This window comes from Cryptotermes secundus, unplaced genomic scaffold (assembly GCF_002891405.2).
Source record: "Cryptotermes secundus unplaced genomic scaffold, Csec_1.0 scaffold54, whole genome shotgun sequence".
In the NCBI taxonomy this organism is placed as follows: Eukaryota; Metazoa; Arthropoda; class Insecta; order Blattodea; family Kalotermitidae; genus Cryptotermes; species Cryptotermes secundus.
Window position 1 is genome coordinate 363,323 of NW_019731261.1, and position 23,139 is coordinate 386,461.

The following is a 23,139-nucleotide window of genomic DNA, read 5'->3' on the forward strand; positions in this document are numbered from 1 at the left end:
CTGTGTATTATAGGATATAAGTGTATGTATTTTAAATCAAAACACCTATTGTGATGGTAGTTTCCAGTTTGTAATAATGTTCCCTCTGAAGATGGCCCGTAAGGACCGAAACATATAAGGGAGATAAGTTTTAACATAGTAAAAACTTGTATGTCACATTGGACGGAGTGGTTTGTATTTATAATTGTTACGATTACTTTTCATTACGTTACGCACAAAGTTAGCATAATAATACCGGATATTTTTGTCAACCCATTGTTTAAACCGATCGGGTTGGTGAAACGGCAACTCTCTGGGCTTGGATTTGGTAGATACTCGGTTCGAATCTCGGCCAGGTCACCAACTATCTAGAATGATCGCGTGGTTTTCCGGTTGTACGATATATAATTCTGGTACTGACAGAGCTGTGAAGTAACCCACAGAAAAAATGATTACATGTAGGGTTTTCTTTATCCGTTGTTTTTAATTGTTAATGCCCGTTTAGGTGAATATGGCGTATTAGTTACGTTCCTGTGTAACGGGTTGTAATTCGGATGATTGGGTTTTATTAGCACTTCGTTTACAAGTTCTCTTTAATTACCATTAATACAGCGCTATCGCCGATTTGCACACTTTCCAGTCCACCGTTGCACACCCTCTAGGATGTTTTGTTTCCACTGGTCGTCTCCTAGCAACTGATCCCAACACAGAAACTAACACTGTAAATGACTATGAAATCTTCTCGCTGTTTCGCCTTCAATCACTCTGGACTCTCTAGCTTCCGATTGACTCGTAACTGCCCTGCACTGAACTGACGAATTTTGTCACTCCCTTCTCTATAAGCATTCTGCACAGACTTCACGGAAGACAGGGTGGAAGAGGCTTAGCGTGTGCTGTGGTGATTTGCGAATTGTGGAGGTTAGCGGGGGCGCTGTAATTGCTTGTAGTGCTGAGTCCTCTATCTAACTCGCCAATCCAAACAAAGTCTGTAGTCATACACGTGACAATATCATTCGGAATATGACGCTGTGTAGTGCCGTAGAAGTTAATGATTTTTTTGATGGATATAGTATATATACAGTAGAACTTGGTTATAACGTCATCAAAGGGACCTAAAAATAGTGTCGTTATAAACGAATGTCGTTGTAACCGAAATGGGCACTTCCACAGTAGCCTTATTTTAGTCACGTAAAAATCTACCAAAAACCGAGTTAAAATGTTGCATTTTTTAGTGAAATACGTAGTTAAGTACAGACTAACGTAACATTAACGTGGAATTGCCCAAATGTGTAATATCAAAGACATATTACAGCGCTTTTCACTGACAATACACACCGCACTAATACTGTATATTAAAGGTAGGCCTACTCACCAAATTACAGTAGATTACATCAATTGTTGTGCCTTACTGTACCTAGATACGAGTACAGTAATCAGTTATCTTCATCTGTTTCCTGTTACTTGCCCAATACACACTTTCTAAATTACGTTCAATGTCCATATCAGAGAAATTCAGGAATGAAAATGACGTTACATACGAGGTTGATGCATTTGTGCATGTCGTACTAAGCAAGGTATAAAAACAGTTGCTTTATGAGGAATTAGTTCGTACCATTGAATATTTGACGCAATAGACAAGGTGTCGCAGAAACCGATGTTGCTATAACCAAGTTTTACTGTATCTGTACTTCCAACTTCAGAGACGAAGAGTAAGCGGAGGAAGCAGCAAGCATTTGCTTGATTGCCATACACTTTTGACTCCGAAACGTCGGTGAACATCCAAGAGGATAATGCTGTTTATAGTCACCGCAGTTAGAACCCAAGTCTCTCAAAGTGATCAAGTATTTTCGAGTCTCAGAAATTTCGCTGAGATGTGTAAAGCGTTATTTTTATCTTTTTTTTTTACGAGACTAATTAAGCACTTCGACATCCCCCTTCTTAAGCACTACGCTATGAAGGCGTATGGGGGAGTGGATGTATAGATCCACATTTTCTTGACCTCGGCACTTGTTGGCTGTAAGTGGTCAGATTAAGCACAGGGACAATTTTACCTTTTTATCCCCCTCTTGCTCCTGTAGGAAGGTTGACCGGACAGTGTTTTTATTGGCGCTGTTGCCCACTCAACGTCATCGGGTTATAGTGTATGATGTAAACAGTGGGCGTGCCGTTGCTTGGGCGGTGTGGTTCATATGAAGCCGTAAGCAACACGACGAAGCGGAGCAGTGATGAGATGAGATAGAAATATCTCCATGCCCCAAACTTAGAGCCTCCGCAAGATCAGAACCACATTCACGTCTCCATTTGTTAATGACGTAAGAGTGTTCCAGCCTTGACGGATGCCCGTGATGCTAGTAGTAAACATATTATCTCAAGCTTTGACGCTTGACAGGTTTTCAGTCTTCCAGGGCAACGGCCTGTATAATACTCCTAACTGCCGCTTCCTTACAAATATTATGTATTTGGACATTATCCATCGTCTTGTCATTATCTAAAAACCGTCCGGTTTATTTTTCAAAACTTTTCTTTGACTGGATTCTGTTTCCGTTTTCAGGTAAAACCTACTCAGTTGGTCACCAGTAGAGCTCAATTGAGTAGGTTTCAACTGAAGAGAGACAGAATCCAATCTCCGAAACGTTGTGCATGCAGTGGCTCATTAATCGTAACGCGAAGGCAGCACCAGACACACACGCAACAATATAACGGCCACCTGTAGACCGTCAAGTGGCGCCTCTTTCGGCGTTCCATCGAACTCGTTACAGCTGACATGGGTAGGAGGTTACATTTTGTACGGCCAGTGGCAAGATGAAAAGTGGCGCCTCCATCGGCATTTCCGGGAAATCGTTGCATCTTATCCGGACGGGGCGTTACAGTACCTTTATAACTGTTTACATTAATTTAATTTTTTAAATATTGTATCCCGAAGGATGGTGGAGGTTATTGATGTAGATCGAGCTGATAGTCTTTTGTTTGGGGTGGGTGGAACCCTTGGAGCATATATATGTATTAAATGATGATGAATAGTATTCAGAGTTAACAGTCTAATTTGAGGCGATGAGTGTCTATTTGGATGTCTATCAAGGGGTCCAAGTGATCATGTTATGAACATTTAAGAGGGGTCAGATGGGTGGTCGCTATATATGCGGCGTGTAAATGATGGCGTCATGTAGTCACGTAGAAATATACTTTCATTTCGGAGTAACGTGCTGCCTCCATCTTCAGAGTCGAAGAGTAAGCCAAGCGAATAACCTCGGAAAAGCAGGCGGCAGGCAGAGTCCCGCATAGTCTTAATTATATTCTTGACTGTCTCTTTGAACCTGAAGATGGATGCAATACATTCCTCCGAAACGTCGGTAAAGTTCTGTCAGACTACACGACGTTGCTTTAGATTTACCAGGATATACGGGCAACTGGAGACAGTGAAGGCGCGGACGAACTGCGAGATTTGGATTTGTCTGTTTTGTGTATAACTTCACGACGATATCAGTAGCGTCGAATGGTAGGATCTACGCTCCTAGCGATTGTTTGAAGGGCTGAAGAAAACAGAGGAAATCCTCAGGATAGCCGTTTTGGTGGGATTCCTACCTAGCACCTAACAATACCAGTTTCGAACGTTGCCTCAACCCCAAGATTTGTCTTAAAGACAGAGGGTAGTTTGTCTCCTGCAAGAAAGTGACAGAGTCACGGTGAATGTTTAATCAGGGAGAACACGGGTGCTGACACCTGCCGGAAGTGCAGATAGTTTATTACACGTGACAATAAATTTGGTATAATACTGTGGCGTATACACCCGTTGATGCTCTGTAAATAGCAGCCGTTTGCTAGGTAACGCCCACTACATACACCCACACAACAGTAGAACAACGATGATGAACCAGTTTCTAGGCAACGGGTCGGTGAACACACGTCTGTAGCAATAGAATGGTTGTTGGAGACGGTTTTCTGTTCAGTCCGCCCCGGGGTTATATAATGAGGACCCCAGGCGGGCTCAAAGGAATCCCGTGTGAAGGTGGAGTCGAATACCTCCATCGTAACGCTGCAAGTCGTAGGAGGCGACGAAAAGGGAAGTCTCGAATGTGAGACAGTCAAATATAGTCACGAGTCCCTCGGGACTCGGACCCGAGAATGACTGCTTTGGCGAGGGTCAGCAGCAGTTGTAAGCGACAGACCCGTCCTCTCGTCAGAAAGAGCGCCCCACATCAACAAACCCGCAACTGTCTGGCAGTAATAAGAATATGTCCGTAAGCCCCAGATGGGTGCTTTATTCCAAGACAGACTGGCCGACTGACCGTCGGTCGTAACATAAGACTCAGACTCACTGAGTCTGTTGAAGGTTGACAGTTCAGTTGAGTGGACAAAGGAGACAGAAGAGATGGAGTTATAGTTGGAGGGATATTGAGAGAGTTCAGCTGTGGAGCATTCGCCTGACGGGAAGGACCTGAGCGCGGGGAGCTGAAGAATCTCCACTGTTAACAGTCGTTACCAGGAAACGGCTGTTGAAGACACTGCGGGCTAGAGAAGACTTAGTGTTTGCAACAGTGATCAATGAAGTGTGGAGAACAGCGATATCGCTGTAGTTGTAGATCCGAGTCGTACGTTGCCGAACACATGTTGATATGTGGAACTTGTGCCCGAAGTTTGCCCCACCTCTCTGTTATACGTCCTATATATAAGACCGCTGTCAGGGAAGGATATGTTGCTCTAAAGGCAGCTTAGTAACTTGAACAGCCGTAAGTTAGTTCGTCGTATGTATTCCACATCGGTCTTCGTCTTGCCCTGCGTTGTGAACATTTGCATTTCCATGAATATTCTCTCCATACATAAACGAAGAAGCAAGAAGGGACAAACTATTGGCCGTTGATTGATCATGTGATGTCGCGTGTTATTTGTAACACGTGTTTGATTGTTGATTTACATACCGCGGATCTTATGCTCTTTGTGTCTACGGACGTCATTGGCTGATTGACGGTTGATCCGTGGCTTGTGTGATGCAATGATTCCCGGACTTTTTCGGGTGTCGTGCTCCCTTCGATGTAGAACACATGTTTTAGGCCTTCCAGCGAATAAAGGCTGGATGATATGTGATTCATGAAAATAATAATTAATGAACTTCCAGCATGTCAGAGGCCGTGTCATAGCACAGGCGGTTAGTCGTCGGCTTCCCAGTGCGGCGGCCCGGGTTTGATCCCAGGTCAGGTCACGTGGGATTTGTGGTGGACAAAGTGGCATTGTGACAGACGGGTTTTCTTCTAGCACTTCGGTTTCCCCTGCCAAATCTCGTTCCACACACTGCTTCATATTCTACAGAGTAATTATAAATTACTGTCGGGGTTCGCGTGGCCCGTAATTTTCAAACCTTACGTGCCACGAAAGGCTCCAGTGTTGAAGTTTTTTTAGCTTCCTGCAGCAGTATTGATTCTATAGGTAATGAAACTTCTTGAGTTACACTTCCATGTTCCTTATTCCGTATTCTGCACGAGCAGAATATGCCCAGCCAATCACAGTGGTGGCGCGGTCTGAGGCATAAAAGTTAGAATATACAAAACTATAATTTTGCCTGTGGTTCTGTATGGGTGTGAAACTTGGTTTCTGACATTAAGGGAGGAACATAGACTGAGGGTGTTTGAGAACAGGGTGTTGAGGAGAATATTTGGACCGAAGAGGGATGAAGTGACAGGAGGTTGGAGAAAACTGCATAATGAGGAGCTTCATAACTTGTACTCTTCTCCAAGTATAATTAGAATGATCAAGTCAAGGAGGGTGAGGTGGGCAGGGCATGTAGCACGAATGGGGCAGACGAGGAATGCGTATAGGACATTGGTGGGAAAGCCAGAAGGAAAGAGACCACAGGGAAGACCAAGGCGTAGGTGGGTGGACTATTAGAATGGATCTTAGAGAGATAGGATGGGATGGTATGGATTGGATAGATCTGGCTCAGGATAGGGACCAGTGGAGGGCTCTTGTGAACGCGGTGATGAATCTTCGGGTTCCATAAAATGCTGGGAAATTCTTGAGTAGCTGCAGAATTGGCGGCTCCTGCAGAAGGGCTCAGCTCCATGAGTGAGTAAGTAAGTAAATCACAGTGGTGGCGCGGTCTAAGGCTTGAACTGCCTTCGCCCGATCAAACATTGGAATCGTGGGTTCGAATCCCACTTGAAGGATGGATGTCTGTGTGCCTTTATTCAGTGTTTGTGTTCTGTGTGCAGGTAGGCCCTTGCGATGGGCTGATCCCCCGTCCAAGGAGCCCTACCGACTGTGTAAAAAGATGAAGAAACTGAAAAAGCCGCCAAGGTCAAGGAAAGGGCTGTAGAGCCGTAGACGGATGGATGGAGCTGAGTCCTTCTTGAGAAGCCGCCAGTCGTTCATCTACTCAAGAACTTCCCAGCATTTTATTAAACCCGAAAGTTCATTACCTTGTTCACAACAGTCCACCACGGGTCCCTTTCCTTAACGAAATGAATCAGTTTAATATTGTTTGCTCCGAGCTAGGCGATCTGTTTTCTTGAGGGTTTGCCACCAAAACATATGCAGCCCTCTTACGCCACATGTTTGCTACATTCCCTGCCCATCTCTGTCTTATCGTGCCAATCGTATTTGGCGAGGTGTAGAAATTACGACGGCGGTGTTACGCAGTTCTGTCCATCTTCCGGCTGCCTTGCGGGATACATCTTGGAGTGCCTCGCAGAGGATTATCTTCTGGGATGTGACGCCGTGTAGTCTGGCAGAAGTTCACTGACGTTTCACAGTAATGTACTGTCTCCATATTGAGGGTCCGAGAGTAGGCGAATTAAGTGCGTTAGGATTCATTTAAGAATTGGTGTCTGGATTTTGGTTTCGTGTGACTTATCATTAACGATGTCACGTGGTCCACTGTCATCGGCTTGGTTTGATCTGGGAATGCAGACGGAAGAGAGGCCTGCAGATGAAGGCCTGTATCTGTGAACTGATCCCTCTTAGGTGCAAATATTCCCCTCAGCATCGTGTTCTCATCGACAGTTTATTTTTAGTATACTTTTCTTATTAAAAAATAGGCTTATCCGATCACCGTGCTGTGTGTGTGGCCCCCCTCCCACTCGTCAGATTGAACCACTCTATGAAATCTGGGTATGTATATCATGGCACCTGAATCCATCTCAGCGAACTGTTTCATGAATCCTTCCCATCAGTTTGGCTGTCTGTATGTGTATCCCACTATCGTTTGCTAGGCAACGGCTCGGTAAGTTCAAGACCATATTTTCCAATTCGTCAGTCAAATATCGCCCTTCCATTCGATGCTATGTACTTTGAATAAAGGCCGCGCTATAGCTCAAGCGGTTAGTCGCTGGCTTCCCATCGCGGCGGCCCGGGTTCGATCCCGAGTCTGGTCAGGTGGGATTTGTGGTGGACAAAGTGGCACTGGGCCAGGTTTTCTCCGAGTACTTCGGTTTCCCCTGCCAATCTTCATTCCACCAATTGTTCTACAATCACGCTCACCTGCCATCTGGGGCTAGTACAATAGGCCAGAAGTGGCCGCAGTACAAGGGACTTAGTCCCACCCCACTATCAATAAAAAAAGTTTAATAATCATACATCCCTATATAACCTGGTAAAAGGTAAAGGTATTCCTGTAAGAGGCCGTGGAGGCCTATACGGTTGCAATAAGTCGAGGCTGCCACATTTTCTAGATAATCGGCCCACAAATGGCGGTGAGGTTGTCAGCCTTACGCTCCGGCAAGCCGCCTTTAACCCCCAAGGCCGAGTCAACCCCAGGGCCATAGTGCGGCTGCAAGGTTTAGGTAAATTGAAAATGCAGTGACCGCGTCGGGAATCAAGACCACGACCTTGCGGCTTGTAGCATAGTGCCTCAACCAACAACGCTACTACGTGGTCCATCTGAAATCTGGTACTTTCCAGTAAGGCAAATCCCGTGGAACTGTGTGGAAGTAGTGAAACACAATACGGAGAATCAGAAAAACGCATTATCGCTTTTTCTTCCGAAAGTAAAGCTACGTAGAACACTCCAGTGCTGAGGCGACGGTTTGTCTGTAGCGACCCGAGAGTTGGTCTCCCAGGAGCTTCCAGACGCGGAGACAAGATTGCACCATCTGGTCACTTGCTTTGTTCGGCGATTAGTTGGGATGTTGGAGAGTCAAATTAATTCGGATGGGGACTCAGATTAATGTAATTTGAGGGTCAGATTAATTCGGTTGGGGGCTCACATTAATGCGGTTTCAAGGTCAGATTATTGCAGTTGGGGGCTCGGAATTAGTGCTACTTGTGAGCAGCGCGTGCTGTCCCCGTCGGCAAACTGGGTTAGGATAACCTCGCGCATCACCGTAATTTTGTTGTGTAGGGTGGTATTCTAGTGCCCTTACATAACACCATCCGTTGCTTCAAAACACCATTCTTAGGCCGGGCGCACACCAAGGAAACTGGCAACTGGAACGCAACCGCGATTTTCTGAGAAGTGTTATCAGCCGGAGTTGAACACATGTTAGTAAATTGGGCAGCGCAAATTGAGGAAACGGGAACGCAACTCAGTTTCCAGGCAACGGAGCATGCCAATCTTCACACGATTTAGTTCGATTGAGTTGCCGCGTGGATTCTTAGAAATCAGCTGTTTAGTAATGTACAGCAGTGATTCATTTGTTTTTTAAGATAGCACGAAAAATTGATGAACCTTCCGAAGGTTTTGTGTGTAGTTAATTGAGCAAGAGCTCCTCACCGTAGAGGAATATTGTTGTTGGAAATAAAGATTTAGATCTTTGCATTTTATTGCTGTTCCACAAAAGGAACGTTGTTTACATCGTCTGTGCAACTGTCTACAGGGCAAATAATTAGGGATATGACTGGATAATTGTGACTGAGAAGGAGTGCGAAAGTAATGAAAACGACGTACTTGTTGCCAAGTTGTTGACTGAAGTAAGGAATAAGAGAGTTTTAGTAGCAACGAGTACAAATAGATTGTTTTAAACCATAGGTTGAAATTTGTAACTGGTATGTTGTTTTATTATATAATTCAGTAATTGATTTTATGTTTTTGCAGATTTATTTTAATTACACATATTGTATACATAACTGACAACGTTTATTTTATGATGGCTTCTTGTGTGTGTGTGTCTGTGTGTGTATATATACACGAAGATAAATCAATAAGTAACTTAGAAATGGATATAGAACTTAAATAAGAGTACTGATTTGAAAAATGCTTTTGTTTCTCAACATAATCTCCCTGTACATTGAGACACTTACCTCATCACTTCACAAGCCCCTGAGAACCAGCAGCATAAATTGATATGAAGGACAGCTTCTATGAAGAACTAGAACATGTATTTGATAAATTCCTGAAGTACCATGTGAAAATTTTGTTAGGAGATATCGATGCCAAAGTAGGTAAGGAGGACATTTTCAAACCAACGACTGGGAATGAGAGTTTCTTCCATGGAGAGTCTAGGTTATTATGAACTGAAGAAGCATAAGCCATGGTTCGATGAAGGATGCTCAGAATAAATAGACCAAAGAAAACAAGCCAAATTGCAGTGGTTACAGGATCCGAGCAAAATAAATGGGGATGCTCTGAAAAATATAAGACGTGAAACCAGCAGACATTTCAGAAATAAAAAGAGGGAATATCTGACAGACATAATTGTTGAGCTTGCAATGAACAGTAAGATCAGAAACATTAAGGGACCTGTATAGAGGAATAAATGACCTTGAGAGGGGTTACTATCCTAGAAGTGACATAGTGAAGGATGAGAATGGTGATCTGCTTGCAGATTCCCACAGCATTTTGAATAGGTGGAAGAACTACTTCTCTCATTTATTTATTTACTTCATATCCATGTACATATGGATACATTGAATGTACATAGGGTCAGTGATGTTAAGCAGATAGAAATACATACAGCTGAGCTGTTAGTACCTGGTCCTAGCTCTTTTGAGGTTGAAATTGCTGTGGCAAAATTGAAAAGCTATAAATCAGCCAGGTAGTGATCAAATTCTGGCAGAACGTATTCAAGCAGGAGGCTAAATATTACGTTCTAAGATCCACAAGCTAATTAATTCTATCTGGCATAAGAAAATATGTGTCTATTATGGTACCAGTTCTCAAGAAGGGTGGTAAAACAGGCTGTAGAAATTATCGGGGGATATCACTGCTATCAACATCATACAAAATTTTATCCAATATTCTTGTCTAAATGTTAAGTCCAAACATAGATGAAATTATTGGGGATCATCAGTGTGGGTTTTGACTTAACAGGTCAACTACTGATCAGCTCTTTTGCATTCGTCAGATAACTGGAGAAAATGGGAATAGAATAAGAGTACATCAGCTATTCATAGACTTCAAGAAAGCCTATGATTCGGTTAGGAGGAAAGTATTGTACAATATTCTCATAGTCTGGGATACCCATGAAACTAATCAGGCTGATTAAAATGTGTTTAAACTAAATGTATTGTAAAGTCTGTATAGGTAAACATTTTTCTGATAATTTCCTTATTCTGAATGGTCTAAAACAAGGAGATGCTTAATCGCCACTCCTTTTCAACTTTGCTTTAGAATATGCCATTAGGAAGGTCCAGGGAAACCAGGTGGGACTGAAATTAAACGGGACACATCAGCTGCTGGCCTCTGCTGATGATGTGAATCTGCTGGGTGATAATATAGATACCATAAAGAGAAACATAAAAACTTTATTTGACGCAAGTAAGGAGGTTGGTATAAAGTAAACACAGAGAAAACTAATTATATGTTGCTGTCTCATCACCAAAATGTGGAGTAAAATTCTGACATAAAGATAGATAACATATGTTTTGAAAATGTTGCACAGTTCAGATATTTCTGAACGACGATAACAAACGAAAACATGATTCAGGAGGAAATTAAGAGGAGATTGAACTCGGGTAATGCTTGCTACCATTCAGTCCAGAACCTTTTGTCTTCCCGTTTGCTGTCTAAGGACATACTAGTATATGTTACGAGTATATATATTACGTAGTAAAGTAAGTAAAGCTATCCCTTTACAAGGGCGTGAAGGCCCATAGGGTTGTGAGACGTTGAGAGTCCCACATTATCTAGACAGTCGGCTCAAAGATGGCGGTAAGGTTGTCAGCGTTACTCGCCGGCCGCCCTTTACTCCCAGGAAAATTATTTAATTATTTCCTGGTACTCATTTCTGTTAGAGGCTGAGTAAACCCCAGGGCCTAGTGCGGCCTAGGATTAGGTCAATTGAAAAAAATCAAATGACCTCATCGGGACTTGAACCCGCGACCTTCCGGCTTGTAGCATAGCCCCTCAACCAACTACGGTACCGCGTGCCCCCTGCTAATTTGGAAACCAGTTGCCTGCTTGAAATCGGCGATATTTCTCGGAAATCGCGGTTGCGTTGCGGTTGCCAGTTTCCTTGGTGTGCGCTAGGCCTAAAGGTTTCCGTCTCGCCTCACACCACCGTATTTCAGTCACACGCCCTTCCAAAGCTCTGACACGAATTCAACTTTCCGGAAAGTAATCAGACTTCGCTGTCGAATGGTTTGTGCCCTTGTTTCGTATTCTAAAGATCTTGAGCTCGTTTCTCAGCCCGGACTATGTGTTCCTAAATTATATATTGAGCAATGTTTTACTGTTTTGTGGTGGGAGCCGGCAAAGCGTAGTCGGTATAGCGACTGGCCATGAGCTGGACGACCGAGGGTTCGGAGTTCAAGTCCTGGTAGAGTGAAGAACTTTCTCTTCTCCACGTCGTCCAGACCGACTCTGGGGTCCACCCAGCCTCCTGTCCAATAGGTACCGGGGGCTCTCTCCTCGGGAGTAAAACGGCCGGGAAATGAAGCTGACCACTCACCTCCAACTCATGCCGATATCAAGAAATACGGATCTATACATCCGCTCCTCCATACGCCTTCATATCATAGTGTTTAATTAGTTAAGCACAGGAACACCTTTACTTTTACTGTTGTGGTTTGTGTTGTATAATAATGTGTGTGTGCATTTTATGATGGGGATTCAGAGGCCGAACCCTGTAATGGTGACCACATCTGCTGAATTGAAGCTTGTGATGACGGTATGCAGTATTCGCTTGTTCTGACTGAGATCCTTGTATTTCACGTCTCAGTTCTCAGGCAAGTCTTAAAAATACGCCATGATGTTTTTCCTACGTGGGGACACTGTTGCACCATGTTGTGTACATCAGTGGAGATTGTAAATTTTACCGTCATACAGCGTATTCATGTAATGCATTCGTGTGTTAGGTAATTGTATGCCTGAAGTTGGGCAATTCATGCCGAAATGTAGCGCTCACGTCAGTAATAGGAAGGCAATATCAGTTATGTTGGAAAATTTTACATAGGCCTGGAGTCGACTCAGCCTCTGACAGAAATGAGTACCAAGAATCTTTCTGGCGGTAAAGGGCGGCCGGCGCGTAAGGCTGACAACCTGAGCGCCATCTGCGAACCTATTGTCTAAAAATTTGTGAACCTCGACGTCTCACAACCCTGTGGGCCTTCACGGCCTTTTACAGGGATAGCTTTACCTTATCCATTCGCATTCGGTACCTGTATGTAAAATGTACTTGGTTAAACTTTGTTACAAGATATTAAAATTATTTACAGTGGACGAACGAAGAGTCGGATTTGGAGTCCCAGTGGGGGCTACGCTGGTTTTGGGGTCAATCCAGCCTCCTATGCAATGGGTACCGGCGGCTGTATCAGCGGGGGAAACAGCCGGAGCGTGAATCTGACCATCTAGTACTGAGGTCAAGAATACGAGGATCTATACGAGGTGTATCGGAAAGTTCCCGGACTGTTATTTCTGTAACTGCCTTGGTAAAAGAAGATATATGAGAGGAGGCCAAGGTCACACTTCCGAAAGCCTATTGCATCGGAGTGTCAAGTGACACCGCGCTGTGAACACGTACTGTTTTAGCACGAATGCTTTTCCGAATTCGTGTTTCGTTTTGTCTGCGATGGATGGCAAAATCGAGCTACGTGTCTACATCAAGTTTTGCGTGAAGCTCGGTAAATCCGTTACCGCCTTGAAAACCCCCTCTGAAGCATTTGGAGAACACTCTTTAAGCTGGACAGCGGTTTTTGAATGGCATTCACGTTTGAGGGCCGGTCGAGTGTCAGCTGAAGATGACGAACATTCAGGGCGACCAGGCACCAGCAAAACGACAGAAAATGTTGAAAAAATTCGAGATCTCATGAACGATGACCGTTGCCGTTGTGTTTGTGTTGTTCTGTGTGTATTTTTTTTTTACTGCTAGTGGGGTGGGACTAAGTCCCTTGCACTGCGGCCACTTCTAGCCTATTGTACCAGCCCCAGATGATAGGTGAGGGTGATTGTGGAGCGAGTGATGGAATGAAGATTGGCAGGGGAAACCGAAGTACTCGGAGAAAACCACTTTGTCCACCACAAATCCCACTTGACCAGACGCGGAATCGAACCGGGCCGCAGCGGTGGGAAGCCAGCGACTAACCGCTCGAGCTATAGCGCGGCCCTGTTCTGTGTATAAGTAGCGGCCTTGCGACTGGCTGATCCCCCGTCCAAGGAGTTTACCGACTGTATGGGATTAAGAAAATGAAAGTAAGCGTTCAAGGTCAAAATAGGTGTACAGCCATAAAGAGAGAGAGAATTGTAGGCCTACACTCTCGGTTTCCTCTCTTATGGAAATCCGTTACATGGCCGATAACTTGATTTTCTGAGGTAGGGGGGAGTTTTTCTGCAAGCTTGTACTCCCAGTATTTAAAGTGGATCCACGGGGCTCTCTCTCTTTCCGTGCGTAAAGTTGCAATTATAATGTACACAATATACACCCAATAGCGTTAAGTCCATGAACTGTGTCAAAGCATATAAATATAGATTCATAATTTAGTAGAGATTCAATTATTAAATTTCGGTTTATACAATTAAAATTACAAGTTACGATTAGAAAGATTTAAAAGTTTAATCTGTTCTAAAATATGGATCCATATTTAATGCTTTCACACGGTTAATGGACTTAACGCTATTGGTTATGTATTGTCTGAGGATGGCCTAAAAAGAAATGTCGAAACATGTCGCAATAAGAACTGCACAAATAAAACGAATGTTGATACGATGGTATCTATTTTATCTTATTGAGTATTGTTATTGACGTGTTGACTGCCCATTTTGAAAGTACGGTAACACACAACGGGTTCCATACGTCGAGAGTTGCGATTAAAAGTTTAAATAAATCAATTTTTTTTTTGTATTGTTTGCTATCTGTCTGCAACCGCTGCCGGCGTGGGCGGAGGATTGGCACTTCAAGGATCACAATATTTCCGCGATCACAAAAATATTGAAAGACCCCCCGTGAAACCAGAATACATGTCGGACACCACTGTATCAGACCTCTTCGGCCTTGTCACTGAAATCGAAAGGCTACGGGGAAGGTTCCTATATCGTCAGTCTTCCGAGTATGAAAATATGACATGTCAGGCGTGTAGATCTGCCGTTAAGGGCCCCATACACGTAAGAGTCTGGCTCGCGAGTCCGACTCGGCTCGAGTTCCAATGAGCCAAACTCGTCCGTGTGTGGGTCGCAGAGTTGGGCGTCAGCTCATGCGTTTGTGGTGAAATTAATCCGAGCCCGGCTCCCGAGTCAAGCTCGCTAAGCAAGACTCGCACGTGTATGGGCCCCTTTAGACAGCTTCCGTGGGAGATGTCTGTGCGCCGTGCCAGAACATGGTTGTCATCAGAATATGGAGCTGGCTAGGAAGAACAGAATGTTTTCAGTGTCTGCTGATGTCAGCAAGGGGAGGTGACCCGAAGCCTCCAGTGTTTGGTGACTGTGGTTACGTTCAGATAGTCACGTAGCTCAGGGAAGTCAACTTCCTTTGATAGAGTTGAAGGTCAGAAACACAGCACTGCTATTGTCGTTTAATATATTCGGGGTGGAGTTGGGATCGGCTTATGTTGCAGTGATGTTCTGTTGTGTTCAGTAATTGAACCTATGGCCCCGAACAGTGCCAAGGTTGCGTCTGTTCCCGACGGCAGACGGAATGCGAAGAGACGGGATTTGCTAGAGGTGGCGGACCAAAATGTATCGTTACGTTGTGGCGATTTTAATGCAACTAACCTCAAGGCTGTCGTGTTTGAGGTTTTCACAGCAGTGACTATGAAGATATGATGGCTTCCGGGATTTGGTTTCGTGGGTACGTCGGCCACTAATTGGCCTATTGTACCAGCCCCAGATAATAGATGAGTATGGTGCATTTTGTGGAATGAGAATTGGCATGGGAAGTCGAAGTGCTCCGAGAAAACCTGCTCCTGTGCCACTTCATCCGCCACAAATACAAATCCCACGTGACCTGACCTGGGACGGTCTAGTTAATCGACTCAGTCTTCGGGGTCGCAAAGCAGTCCACTATTGCGCTTTTGGCTGGTTTCTGGTTTGGCCTATTCCTTCGATCATGAAGATGGCGGAAGTACATTCCTCCGAAACGTTCAACTTCTACTGCAATACTCGGTCGGCACTTTCCAAAGATGGGTGCTCCCCAGGTTTGCCCAAACCCAAGCGATAATACTGTGTGAGTCACTTACCGTCCTCACGGGTTCCTTCAGTCTGCTGGGATGTAAGGTCGTGTAATCCGTTGGAAGTCAACCGATGTTTCGGGCGAACATGTCACCTACATTTTCAGGGTCGCTCTGCTTGCTAGGCTTATTTTTCGTCCGTGAAGCGTGAGGTGACATGCTGCTCCTAAACATAGGTTGACTCCCAGCGGACTGCGCGGCGTTATGTCCCAGTCACCGGCTATCTATCTATATCTATCTATCTATCTATCTATCTATCTATATTTCTATTGCTCCCACTTAGGGGGAGTGAAACACTTCGTTCCTCTTCAGTTTTTTTTTTTTATTTCAGACAGTCGGTAGGACTACTTGGACGGGGTTGAACTCCGGCGCAAGGCCGCTGCCTACATAGGACAACACAAACATTCCCAGGAAGATTCCTCGTGCTTATTTCTGTTAGAGGCTAAGTCGTCGATCCCAGGACCATGGTGCGGCTTGGAGGATTAGGTAAATTGAAAAATCCAGCGACCTCATGGGGAATCGAACCCGCGACCTTCCGGATCTTAGCGCAGTGCCTCAACCAACTACGCTATCGCGTGCCCCAGAGTTACACAAACATTGATTAACTATGTGGTCTTTGTAGATAACAGAAGCTTCCGGAAATATTGATAAGTTGCCTAGGTCTGAATGGAGCCACGCGTGTTGACCAATGTGCCCTCTAAAGTAGGGACATAGTATGTCGTGCAGAAATTCTGTACATGGTGTACATGAGCAGATGCTACTAGCTTAGCTAAAATGTTGCTGTGCACTCCTCACCAAACTGAAAATATCTCGCATAGTCGTTAAGAGGGTTTCAATAACGTACGCTGACCATATAGAGTTAGGTATAGTGACAGGCTTGTAGAGGCCTTGCGACGAGCTGATCACTCGCCCAAGGAGTCCTACTATATGTGTAAGATCTAGAAAAACCGAAGTGAACGGAGAAGTTCATGGAGGTAGGCCTAGGCCCACTGGGGCTGTAGTGCCAAGGAAAAAAAATAGCGACAGGCCACGGGCTGGACGGCCCGGGTTGGGTACCGGGGGTGCTCCACGCCTCCATATGTCCTAATTGGCGTAATGCTGAATTACCTTTTACATTGTCCATATCGGTCTGTGTTTAGTCACATTAATGATCACTTAGGAAAGGAGAATAAAGAGAGACATTTCAGGTCAGAGTTTTGAAGTATTCTTATCAAAACTGTACATGCACGTGTGTCTCGTGCGTGCTACTTGCCCTGCCCATCTAATCCTCAGTTTGATGATTGTGTTATAGGGCGTTGAGTACATATTGTGTTGTGCCCTGCACCTCTCACCAAACGAAGATCAACGTGCCTTGTCGCGTAACCTGCAAGTAGGAATACACACGTGGAGTGTGACTGTGTGTGAAGTTTCGTCAGCGTTGTCATGACTATAATTCTGCTTTACTCTGGAGTGGTTATGTAACTACGGAGTGATAAGGGCACCTTGAGTTTGGCTTCACTTTCATGATAAGCATTGTAGTCTGTAAGAAGTATGTATCACTGAAGGATTATTTTTTCTGGAGGAATTTCACGTCATGCTATAAAGGGAAAGTTTTTCTTTACGATTGAATGTGACTATAGTGAGATAAGCAACGTCTGCTTTGCAAAGACTGGATTAGTAGAGGACTTGTACGAAGGATATTCGGAAAGTAAAGATACAAAGTCCAGGAAATATTTGCAAAGCATATTTTCTGGGGTGGGATTCACTAGTAGCTCTATTACAGCACACCTTTATTTACTCTTCGGCCGCATCATAGCTCAAGCGGTTAGCCGCTGGCTTCCAACCGCGGCGGCGGGTCTGGTCAAGTGGGATTTGTGGTGGACAAAGTGGCGCTGGAGCAGGTTTTCTCCGAGTACTTCGGTTCCCCTGTCAATCTTCATTCCACCAATTGCTCCACAATCACCCTCACCTATCATCCGGGGCTGGTACAATAGGTCAGAAGTTGCCGCAGTACAAGAAACTTAGTCCCACCCCACTAGCAATAACAAAAATACTTTTCAGCATAGTCACCATGGATCGCAATGTTTTATGTTAGGCAAAAGAGCCTGAGAAGCGTACGAAATGATGAAAAGTGTGTACGGTCGTGATTGTTTAGGTCGCTCGAACATTTTTCGATGGTATGCTGTATTTCGTGACGGCAGGGAGGACATTGAAGACGCTCCACGTGCATCAAAGCCGAGAACAAGTCGTACTAAAGAAAATGTGAAAAAAAGTGACCGAAATCCTTGCATCGCATCAACAGATGTGTTTCTGCAAGACTTATCGAGGAGCTTTTGGGAATACCGAAAAGTACTGTGCATCAAATTTTGACCGAGGATTTGGGCAAACGGAAGGTCTGTGCGCGGTTTGTACCGCACGCGCTGTCGAGCGACGAAAAACATGTCAGAGTGGAACACTCCAAAGACATGTTACGGTCGGCCCAGAGTGATACAAAATTTACAAAATTGATTGTTACTGGTGACGAGCCATGGTGTTTTCAATATGAGCCTCTCACAAAGCGGCAGAGTGCAGCGTGGTTGAGCCTAAAGAAGCCGAAACCAAAGAAAGTGCGCATGCAAAAGAGTCGAGTAAAGACACTGCTAACCGTTTTCTTCGATTCCAAAGGTATTATTCACAAGGAATTTCTGCCAGAAGGTCAAACAGTGAATTCTGATTATTATCTCGGAGTCCTCAATCGTTTGTGGGCGAGAATTCTTCGAATTCGAGCTGTTTGTATCCTACCAAATTTTGTTAAGAAGCTTATGAGATCACTTGCTGTCTGTGTATCTCCCCTAATTTTTAGTAGGCTTATGAGATCACCGTGCCGTGTGCCAGTTTATCCGTGTCAGTGTTGCCCCCCCCCCTAATGTTTTGTGAGGGGTTTGTGTGATCATCTTGCTATGTTGCCCCAATTTTTTTCCTATGCTTACCATGTCGTATGAGAGGAAAGTAGGCGATTGGTTCATCCTAGAACTTCTTGTAATTTGCTACTTTTGTACTTATATCGCATGCTAATTCCGTGCACTTGGAAGGTATGTGGAACGTGCCATATGAATACTGTTAGAAAATACACGGAATATTTAGTTAGAACTTTCCTTAAAGTGAGGGCAAGCGGTAGCGTATTTGGTTGAGGCACTATGCTACAAGCCGGAAGGTCGCGGGATCGAATTCCGATGAGGTCATTGGATTTTTTTCAATTACCTAATCCAGGAGTCAACTCAGTCTCTAACAAAAATGAGTACGAGGAATATTCTTGGAATGTTCTTGGGGTAAAGGGCGGTCGGCGCGTAAGAGTGACAACCTTACCGCCATCTATGAGTTGATTGTCTAGAAAATCTAACATCTTACAACCCTGTGAACCTCCACGACCTGTTACAGGGACGCCTTTACTTTACTTTACTTTTTTTTTTCTTCTTCTTCTCGAAGTGTTTTAAAAGGATTCTCAAATTTTTGAGGAGGAAAGCGGTTAAGAGATGTCCTTTGGTAGGGATGAACACACTCGGAGGCCTCGTTCGGCACAAGTTCAACATCTTTGCCCTGGTCCATCGGAGTCGCCCAAAAGGAATGTCTTGTAAGGCGTAACCTGCCCGAGATTCGAAGCAGGTCTTGCCTTATATGGGTTAGAATGTAACCGTGAAACCAGCCTATTCTTATCGGAACTTAGGCAAGCAATTCCCGAAAAAAAAATTGCCACTTTTCGGTGTACCTGAGTGGTTCACGAACATTCGCGCGAAGGAAAGGCGCCCACGTCTCAAGGAACCTGAGGGTTCACGAATGCCCGCCTACTTCTCAGAGATCTCGTGTGGTTGAACATTGGCGAGTTTACGCACACAGCACGTGACTTGGTACGCAAATAACTCGCGGGTCGTGGGAATGAGAACTTTGAACAGTGGCTGGCGTGACACCGTTCGTCCGTCTTAGCATGGGTTTGTCTCTTATGAATATGCCTAGCTTTTCGCACATATAATATGTTGTTCCTTTTGCACTATACACGAGTCCTCTGTCAGTACGGGCGTTACATAGCAGATCTTGCCTATCTCACGTATCTTGTGCTACAATGGCAGCTTAGTCATTTGAATGGTCGTAAGCTTGACCACCGCCAAGTTTAGGCCTCTTATATTGAACCCGCTTTCCGGCACGGGCGGCACAGAGAGAATCTCTATTGTTGCGTGCTCTCGCGTTTCCGGAGAAACAGCTGTTCCCTAGCAACGACTGTTGTACTGTAGCCCGTTTACGCAGTGGGTCTACGTGTCACAGTATGAATGACCTTAGGCCTGCATATATTGACGAAGGCGCTGTAATTTAACAGCCTTTGGTATTTTAACTTACCCATCTCGTGAAATTCAGTTGTGGTATTTTTACGATTAATACGGACTGCATACGAATGTACCAGCGTCTGTTTCAGTGAATTCCGAAATGCTTCGTTGTAATTAGGTTGTGTAGGCCACTTAAGGATCAGATTGCCAACTCGCTCAGTACAACGTGCATACTAATAATTGAAAAGTAGCAAGTCTTATCCGAAGGATTCAACATTGTGGAAATTAGTACATTTCGCCTACATATATTTCGTTGCCTCCTGTTTTGTAAATCGCTCTAGATATTGTACACGTATATTATATTTCTGTCGAAATAACAGTATTTCCAGCAGGTAGGAGTTTGGTATCTAGGACATATTTCGGCACATACATGCCATCTTCAGGTCAAGTTTTCACTTGAAATTATTCTATCATATAACACACCATTGGATCAACTCGGTTTACTTTAAAATATATACGTTAAGTACATGACAGAGTAATTGTGTTTCTTTTTATTGCTAGTGGAGTGGGACTAAGTCCCTTGTACTGCGGCCACTTCTGGCCTGTTGTACCAGTCCCAGATGATAGGTGAGGGTGATTGTGGAGCAGTTGGTGGAATGAAGATTGGCAGGGGAAGCCGAAGTACTCGGAGAAAGCCTGCCCCAGCGCCACTTTGTCCACCGCAAATCCCATTTGACCAAACCCGGGCCGCCGCGGTGGCAAGCCAGCGACTAACCGCTTGAGCTGTAGCGTGGCCAGAGTAATTGTAAGTACAAATCGGACCTGAGATAGCACACACTAGTCGACAGACATACACTAATACAGTAATATCATCATACATTTGACCTTGTTTCGATAACGTCGAAGTGAAATGGAATAATTGGTTACGTATGTTCGGACATATGCTCGGGAACTGAGTGCTTTATGCACCCAAAACTATTCTGCATTCAAGCACAGAGGCTCTTTGCCGACTCTGCAGGCGTTTTGTGTTACACTCAAGCTTGAAAAAAAAAAAAAAAAAACTCTGCCCCTTGCTGGTGCGGCAGCTTTTCGTACAGCCGTATGAGATAAGCAGATTAACGCTTAGTTCTGATATTTGAGGTTCTCACAGCTTCATTTTATGGGATATAGAGCTGTATAGTCTTAAGTTCACGGACGTTTCGGAAGAACGTACTGTTTTTTTTAAGTAACGAAGCGTCATTCAAGAAATAAAGAAGCTGTTTACTCTTCTACCATTAAAATATCGGCAGTACAATGCCCCAAAACATATCCTTCTACCCCGAGAATGGAGGCAGTAAGGTTCTTCGAAACACCCCAGAAGATGAATAATTGAAATAAAATCATAACCAGTCACACTGAACGGAACTATCTAACTTTTTCATTATCTCAGAAGATAGTGCTCTTCATATGCGCAGAGCTGATGACTTCACATCTTACTTTGAGTACGGTGCTGTGATGTAACGATGGATTTGGGACGATGCCTGTTTACACGGGTGTGTTTGGAAACGCACGCATCTGCGAGAAGAGAGGGGCTACTTGGGACAGTTTGAACAGACTTGCGAAGTTACGTTTGACGGTCGAACATTTACTGCATGTAACTGATTTTTACCTGTTTTGTCTGTGTATTAAGTTGGCATTCATAAAAGAAGAAACAGTGAAGAGTAGGCCCTACGATCTCCTGAGATTTAACTTCGCATAATTTGGTAGAAATTCGCCGACGTTTCGGAGAAACAACGCTTCCACTACTTGCTTGTCGATTGCCTTACACTTCGACGCTGATTATGGAGCAGTGTATTCCTCCGAAACGTCGGCAAACGTCTACCAGATTGGGCGGTGTCATAACATGAAAGGCCATACCATTTAGTCAGCGCTATGAGAACTAGCTTACTTAGATTGAGGGTGTTCAGGAACAAGCTGCTGAGGGGAGTATTAATCAGAGACTGGAGAAAGTTACCTAATGGGGAGCTTTATCATTTGTACTCTTCGGCAGATTTTTTTTTTCAGTGGCTCTTTCAGCACATTCAGGGCCCAGGCCTCTTATTCAGTTCCGTAATCATTTTTCACAGACGATAACACCCTTGGATGAGTGATCAGCCCATCGCAAGGCCGCTACCTACACACAGAACAACACAAACCGAAGAAACCCACGTAGACATCCATGTCTTGATTGGGATTCAAACCCACAATCTCAGCTTCCGAGCGAGCGAAGACAGTTCATGCCTTAGACGCGCGTCTACCGTGACCGGCCACCACATATTATTAGGGTGAACATATCATGGAGGATGAGAAGCGAGGTATGTAGCACGCACGACAGCAAATAGAAATTTATACAACGTGTTGGCAGGAGAGATATCCCGTGGAAGATTTAGTCGTAGACGGGATAGTGTAATGGTATGTTGTCGGCTGGATTCATCTGGCTTTGAATATGGACCCCGTCGTGGGCCGTTGTGAATGCAGTAATACATATATGTCTTCGGATTTCTTGACTTTGTTAGCAACTATTCTAAAAAAGTGAGTCTGTTCCTTGGAGTAAATCGTGACAGGACACACGATTTGAGAGTTCTGATTCCTGTATATTTGTTAGCTGCAATGAATTGGGGTAGGAGAAGAGTGCTGACTCACCGACAGAGCTTGTTACTTTGCAGATGTTATGCATTATGGCGTCTGCTACTCATTCTTTGTTAATTATGTCCTTCAAATGAACTTGTTTATGAAATATACAGAAAACAGGACACGTACAGTATATTTGTATGTGTTAAGTGACAGTGGTAAGCATACGTAGAGGCGTCCGGGGAAGAATGACCATAGTTAAACAATGATTATTGTGAAAAACAGTGAAGTTATTGGATTGCTGTTTTTGCCACATGAATACAAGAAACGACGAAGTTTTATCTATGCTACGTGTTGCACCGAACGCACAAGGATGTGCGCATGCTCCAGGCTCTTAGACGGGGCGATATCGCGGGGCCAGCCTACACCCCTGAGAATGGAAGTCGACCAACGGAGGGCAGCGTTTAGGTGGTTGGAGGCAGAAAGAATATCAGATGTAGATGTTCAGCTTAAGTTCAGAAGTGGAGACATCCCTTCTCGTGAAAACATTCCGGGATGGGTGTAGTCTTGTAGAACAATCGCCAGCGTAAAAAGAGGGAAGGGCCCCGGACCACCATTAACGCCATCAGACCTCACAGCTTCCACTTGGCTGTACATAAGGCATGCTTTCGAAAGCTTGTCGGAAAGATAATGTACGAGGTAGTATTCAAACATCAGTAAAAAGTAAAGTTGTCTCTGTGCAATGAAGACGTATGGGCGAGTGGATGTATAG

At 44.4% G+C, this 23,139-nt stretch overlaps 1 protein-coding gene across 4 annotated transcripts in view; it reads left to right on the forward strand.

Moving 5' to 3' along the window:
* The window catches only part of LOC111866674 (protein cueball), a 97,417-nt gene that overhangs the window by 34,683 nt on the left and 39,595 nt on the right, over positions 1 to 23,139 (forward strand). The window contains exon 1 of one of the 4 annotated variants that reach the window (XM_023855853.1): positions 22,088 to 22,111. The exons of the other annotated variants lie outside the window; for them this stretch is intronic. Within the exon in view, the coding sequence (XP_023711621.1) occupies positions 22,093 to 22,111 (19 nt within the window). The 5' untranslated portion in view covers positions 22,088 to 22,092. Of the gene's footprint in view, positions 1 to 22,087; positions 22,112 to 23,139 lie in introns of those variants that run through there. 4 annotated transcript variants of the gene reach the window in all.